We start from the raw sequence: 6,311 nt of genomic DNA on the forward strand, positions 1-6,311 counted from the left end.
GGCCCATGGGAATGAACCCTGGCAGTACCAGGAGGTGCCAGGGACTAGAAGGGAGTTCTCCTTCAAAGAAGACAGTGCCAGGGACTAGAAGGGAGTTCTCCTTCAAAGAATAGCCTGACAGTTACAAGAAACAGCCCCCTGGGAGACATCTTGCCTGGGAGTCACCCTGCAGCCATCCATCTCCCTGAGACATCCCGCGGCCATCTGTCTTCCTGAAACATCCTGCGTTATCTCACCTTGTGAAGACATCCAGCAACTGCCGATAAGAGAGCTCCCCCATTCCCAGCTCATAAATACCCCTGTGTGAACAATAAAAGTTTGCAGCTTGATCAGAACTCCTGTCTTGCTGTCACCTTTCGTGTCTCTTGTCCCTTCATTCCTCCCCATCTAGGTTCGCTGCCCACGTTGATGTGTCCTGCAGGTCGGGACAAGGAGGGCTGCACCATACCCAGATCTCCCCATGGAACATCCCCCTCCATCCACAGCCACCTTCCCACCCCTCTTCGGGGACAGGGCACTACAGTGAGTGCATTGCTGCCCAATTCTTCTCATAAGGCCACATCATGCCCCTCAGCTCCTCCACTACTGAGCCAGCTCCATTTCTCCCCTGAATCTGAGATGTTTCCAGAACTGACACCTGTGGGGACATGGAAAAGTCTTTGTTCCTTTCTCCTTTACATTGTTGGCTGTTCTTTAGAGACTTTGAACCCTACCTTAGCTGGCCCACTGGGACAAAATTATGTACATGTTTTGGGCACTGCAGTTAATCCAGAACATCTCCATTGGTATCCTAAGACCCAGATAGCTGCCCAGCAGAGACCAGGAACAATGACTGGCACACAGACTTATAAGCAATGTGTATGCATGTTGGGAGTCTCCCTGAGAACTCCCTGGGCCTTTCAGACATGGCGGCGGGCAAATTGCCAGTGGGCAGATAACAAGTTGTTTTGAAAATTTTCTAATTGGTCCTCCTGTCTTTCATGATCTGGACAGCGCGTGCCCCCCATGAATCTTATGCAGGGCAGATGTGCGTGCACTGTAGGTGATGACCTGACCTTTACTATGATTGGCCCCGAGAGCTTCCTGGTTTAAGATAACTGACTCTTACTTTCTATATAAGCTATCACCAGCTTGCAATAAGGTGCTTCATCTTTGTCACTGCTATCTGTGTGTGCATTTTAATCTCCCACGACGAACCTTGGCCTTTCAATGCACATTATTCTTTGTTTTTTTATTAATGCAACATTACTATGGTGAATCTATAGGAACCACATTAATCACTGTCACCTAGAAGCACTGAATGAAAGAGAAGCCCCCATATCCACACCTCACCATCAAACATGCTGGAGTCAGATGTACACCAGCAATGAGTTTTCATCATTTGTGCACCAAAATGCCAGGGTTTGCTTGTGCTACAGAATTGTCAATCAGATCTTGATAGATACATAAGATAATAGCTCACGGGCCTCTTTCCTGAGCAGATGGGAAGGAATACATTAAAAGATTTGCAGGAATGTCCAATAGTCTAGAGATTTTTTTCAGGAAAGTACTCTCTTATCTTCTGGAAGCCCATGTGCCGGTAGAGGGTCAGAGCAGCCTCCTGTACAATGGTAGTATCAAGGACAACCTCACTGTAGCCCTGAGCCCTCACAAACTGGAGGACAGTCATGACCAGGGCTTTCCCTGGTCCTTCACCTCGGTTCTCCAAGGCCACAGAGAGGTGAAACAGCTGCAGTTGCTTCTTCCCTGGTGGGGCATCCTTCACTGGCAGAGCACCCACTATGCCTGCCACCTGCCCCCCAGACTCAGCCACCCAGAAGCAGGAACCACGGGCCTTCAGGTAGGATTTGGTGATGTCAGCAAGATCTTCCCGCAAATACTTGACCGCATACTTCCTCCAAGCATATCTGGCCAGCATCCATAAATAAACAAGGAGGGTAACATTAGATCCAAGAGCCAGGAGCCAAGAGCCAGAGACCAGGAGTCGGGCGACAGGCAACCCAAGTAAGACCAGGATTGTTTTTGGCAACTTCAGTATGTGGCGGAAAGTGGCGGGGAAGTGCTCGACCATCCCCTGGAAGAACAAGTCCAGGATGTTGGGTGCAGAGCACGCTGAACTGTGTTGTCTGCAGGGCAGACTGAATAGATGTTGACTGCAAGATAGCCCACGCACTCTAACCCCCCTCTATCTGGTCCTTTATCACCTGTTTGCGTCAAGTCTGAACATTCAACCCCGCTCAAGGCTGAACACTTAACACCCCCCCACCCCCCCACCCCCCGCTTTGGGTCAACAAGGCAGCTTGCAGACCCAGAGGCCCCATTAGATTTGGACTATAAAAACGCCCTCCTGCCAGGGCCCCCTCTCTCTTGCTCTCTCTCTCTTGCTCTCTTTGTCTTTCTTGCGTGCACTCTCTGTCTCTCTCTTGCTCTTGCTCTCTCTCTCTCTTCATCTCTCCTCTTCTCTTTCTCTCTCTCTCTTTCCTTCTTTCTTTTCTCTTTGTTGCACTGCTGCAATAAAGATCTTTTGGTTGCTCCGAGTGTTGTGGTCACTTTCCTTTCACAGGACCCTTTTGTGGTCAGTCTCCTGGTATTTGCAGATGTGATGAGGTGCCATGGGGAGACTTCTGTGTCTGCAGTTTTCGTAAGTGACAGCTAAACCTTCATGCACACTTTCTCTGCAGCCCTGAAGGAGAGAGAGAAAGCCATGTGAGTGTCCCCGGCCTCCACAAAACATAGGAGAGAGCTCAAGTCTTTACTGTGGCCATAAGAGAAGCAAGCCATCACTAGTAGGAGGAGGTTGAGGATCAAAAACACCTGATTGGAACCCTGTTTCCTTCCACTTTTAGCTGTGCATCTTGGGTATGTCTTTAATTGCTCTTAGTCTGTATCTTCACCTACATATTAGGGTTTAATAACATTGCCCTTCTAGGGTTGTTTTGAAAGTTAATAGCCTGGTGAATATAATGTACTGATATGTATAGTCTCTTCCTCTTCAGCCTCATTTCCCTATTAGGGCTTTTTAAACTGATTGGTAAATGCAGATGACACCCTTTAATAATCATTATTTTTGTCCCCAGGCCTTTGGGCCCTACCAAAGTTCCAAATCTTGCAGGATTCCTGTTTCCAAAGCAGAAGATTCAGTGAAGCCTCCTTTCCCCAATGCTAAGGATTAGGCTGCTAAGCAGATAAGGGCCAAGGGAAGCCTTGAGATGCTTCAAAAGTTGTGAGAGTCCATTTCCACACTGAGACCCCCAGCCTTACACCCCAGTCCACTCACCTGCTTCCCCAGAGCCAAGAGTGTCCAGGGAAGCCCTAGCCCTCAGCCTCCAAAAGACATCCAGGAGAGACTATCCAGGGCCTGCCCACCTGTGGGCAGCACATCTGGGTGGCCACCTCATTTGCTGAGTCATGAATGTTGCACAATCAGAAATCCCAAGGGCAAAGTACTAAAGTGTAACAAGCAGGGGCCAAAGTCCATTCACCTTCCTGAAGACTGGGAAACAAACCTGTGGGGTCAGCAGGATCTCAACCAGCAGCTCCTCATCTTAGGAGGCCTGGCACCCCTCTCCTGTTCCCTTGAGGTTACAGCATCTCACTCAGCACACGTGGGCCTCTCTTGAGGTCCACCCAGGTCCTATTCCACATGTGCTAGGAGTCTGGGGACTGTGCAGACTGTCCTACAATATGTGGACCTTAGGTAGGGCCCAAAGGCCTGGGGACAAGAGTAATGATTGTTAAAGGGTGTCATCTGCATTTACCAATCAGTTTAAAGAGCCCTAATAGGGAAATGAGGCTGAAGAGGAAGAGACTATACATATCAGTACATTACATTCAACAGGCTGTTAACTTTCAAAACAACCCTAGAGGACAATGTTATTAAACCTTAATATGTAGATGAAGACACAGACTAAGAGCAGTTATGTGACATACCTAAGACACACAGTTAGAAATGGGGGAAATTGGGCTTTTAATCAGGTGTTTCTGATCCTACACCTGTTCCCAGTAGTGATGGCCTGCTGCTTTTTTGGCCACAGTAAAGACACACACTTGAGTTGGCAAGGATGTGGGGGGCGGGGGGATGTTGGGGAAAAGGGACATTCATACATTGCTGGAGGGACTGCAAATTGGTGGAACCAATTTGGTAGTTCAATTCCAGGTTTTCTAAGGAATTTCCATATTGCTTTTCACAGGTTTTCTAAGGAATTTCCATACTGCTTTTCAGTATGGAAATTCCTTAGAAAACCTGGAATTGAACTACCATTTGACCCAGGTATCCTACTCCTTTACTTATACCCAAAGGACTTAAAATCAGCATACTATAGAGACTCAGCCGCATCAATGTTTATAGCAGCTCAATTCACATTAGCTAAACTGTGGAACCAACCTATATGCCCTTCAATAGATTAATGGATAAAGAAACTGTGGTAAATATACATAATGGAATATTACTCAGCATTAAAAGAGAATAAAATTATGGCCTTTGCATGTAAATGGATGGAGTTGGAGAATATCATGCTAAGCAAATTAAGCTAATCCCTCAAAACCAAAGCCTGAATGTTCTTTCTGATAAGTGAATGTTGCTCCATAATGGGGAATGATGGGAAGAATGGAAGAAATCGGTTAGGGCAAAGAGGGATGAGGATGGAGAGGTGGTATGGGGGCAAGAAAGAAGGTGAAATGTGAAGGACATCATGACTCTAGGGACATGTATGACTGCACATATGGTGCAAAGCTACATCATGTACCACCAGAGGAAGAAAAATTGTGCTACATTTGTGTAGAATGAATCAAAATGCATTCTGATGTCATATATAGGTAATTAGAATAACTAAATTTAATTACAAAAATAGACACACACTTGAGCTGTCTCCTTAGTTCTGGGGATGCCAGGGACACTCACATGATTTTTTACTCTCTTCCAGAGCTGTAGAAAAGGCTTGTATGAAGGTTTAGCTGTCACTTGTGAAAACTACAGACACAGAAGTCTCCCCAAGGTACCTCATCACATCCGCAAATACCAGGAGACTGACCACAAAAGGGTCCTGGACTTGTTCTCCGAAGGGATGGTCAAGCATGTCCCCGCCACATTCCTCCACATGCTGAAGATGCCACAAACACTCCTGGTATTACTTGGGGTGCAGTCGACCTACTCTTGGTCTCTGGATCTTGGGTCCTGGCTCTTGTATCTAATGTCACCCTCCTAGTTTTCCTCTAGCTGCTGGCCAGACAGCCTTGGAGAAAGTACGTGGTCATGTGTTTGCAGACAGATCTTGCTGACATCACCAAATCCTATCTGAGGGCCCCTGGTACCTGCTTCTGGGTAGCTGAGATTGAGGGGAAGGTGGCAGGCATAGTGGGTGCTCTGCCAGTGGAGAACACCTCTTCAGGGAAGAAGCAACTTAAGCTGTTTCACTTCTCTGTGTTCTTGGAGAACCGAGGTGAAGGACCAGGGAAAGCCCTGGTCATGACTGTCCTCCAGTTTGCGAGAGATCAGGGCTACAGTGAGGTTGTCCTTGATACTACCATGGTACAGCAGGCTGCTCTGACCCTTTAACTGCACATGGGTTTCCAGAAGATAAGAGAACACTCTCCTGAAAAAACCTCTAGACTAGTGGACATTCCTGCAAATCGTTTAATGTATTCCTTCCCATCTGCTCAGGAAGGAGGCCCATGAGCTATTGTCTTGTGTATCAGTCAGGATCTGATTGACAATCCTGTAGCACAAGCAAACCCTGGCATTTTGGTGGAACAAATGATGAAAACTCATTGCTGGTACACATCTGAGTCCAGCATGTTTGATGGCGAGGTGTGGATATGGAGGCTTCTCTTCCATTCAGTGCTTCTAGGTGACAGTGATTAATGTGGTTCCTATAGATTCACCATAGTAATGTTGCATTAATAAAAAATAAAGAATAATGTGCATACACATTGCTTATAAGTCTGTGGGCAAGTTATTGTTCCTGGTCTCTGCTGGGCAGCTATCTGGGTCTTAGGATACCAATAGAGATGTTCTGAATTAACTGCAGTGCCCAAAACATGTACATAATTTTGTCCCAATGGGCCAGCTAAGGCAGGGTTCAAAGTCTCTAAAGAACAGCCAACAATGTAAAGGAGAAAGGAACAAAGACTTTTCCATGTCCCCACAGGTGTCAGTTCTGGAAACATCTCAGATTCAGGGGAGAAATGGAGCTGGCTCAGTAGTGGAGGAGCTGAGGGGCATGATGTGGCTGTATGAGAAGAATTGGGCAGCAATGCACTCACTGTAGTGTCCTGTCCCCGAAGAGGGGTGGGAAGGTGGCTGTGGATGGAGG

General features: G+C 47.0%; 1 protein-coding gene and 1 pseudogene across 1 annotated transcript; one reads left to right on the forward strand and one right to left on the reverse strand.

Annotated features, from left to right (window-relative positions):
• Nucleotides 1–1,525: 1,525 nt before the first annotated feature.
• LOC114082595 (N-acetyltransferase family 8 member 3-like) lies at nt 1,526–2,617 on the reverse strand. Its single transcript, XM_027923754.3, has 2 exons — nt 2,568–2,617; nt 1,526–2,096 (listed from the first exon to the last, which is right to left on the reverse strand). The coding sequence occupies exons 1-2, from the start codon at nt 2,612–2,614 to the stop codon at nt 1,526–1,528; spliced, it is 618 nt and encodes a 205-aa protein (XP_027779555.3). The 5' UTR covers nt 2,615–2,617.
• Nucleotides 2,618–4,008: 1,391 nt separating this feature from the next.
• On the forward strand, nt 4,009–5,674 carry LOC139701716 (probable N-acetyltransferase CML1; annotated as a pseudogene).
• The last annotated feature ends 637 nt before the right edge of the window (nt 5,675–6,311 follow it).

This window comes from Marmota flaviventris, chromosome 14 (assembly GCF_047511675.1).
Source record: "Marmota flaviventris isolate mMarFla1 chromosome 14, mMarFla1.hap1, whole genome shotgun sequence".
Lineage (NCBI taxonomy): Eukaryota > Metazoa > Chordata > Mammalia > Rodentia > Sciuridae > Marmota > Marmota flaviventris.

Excerpts from the sequence above, each read along its gene's own strand:
- LOC114082595 (XM_027923754.3), bottom strand. The coding sequence starts at position 2,614 with ATGGCACCTCATCACATCTGCAAATACCAGGAGACTGACCACAAAAG. Across the intron at positions 2,097-2,567 it reads CAGGAGACTGACCACAAAAG|CATCCTGGACTTGTTCTTCC; the intron begins GGTCCTGTGAAA and ends CTCTGCACCCAA.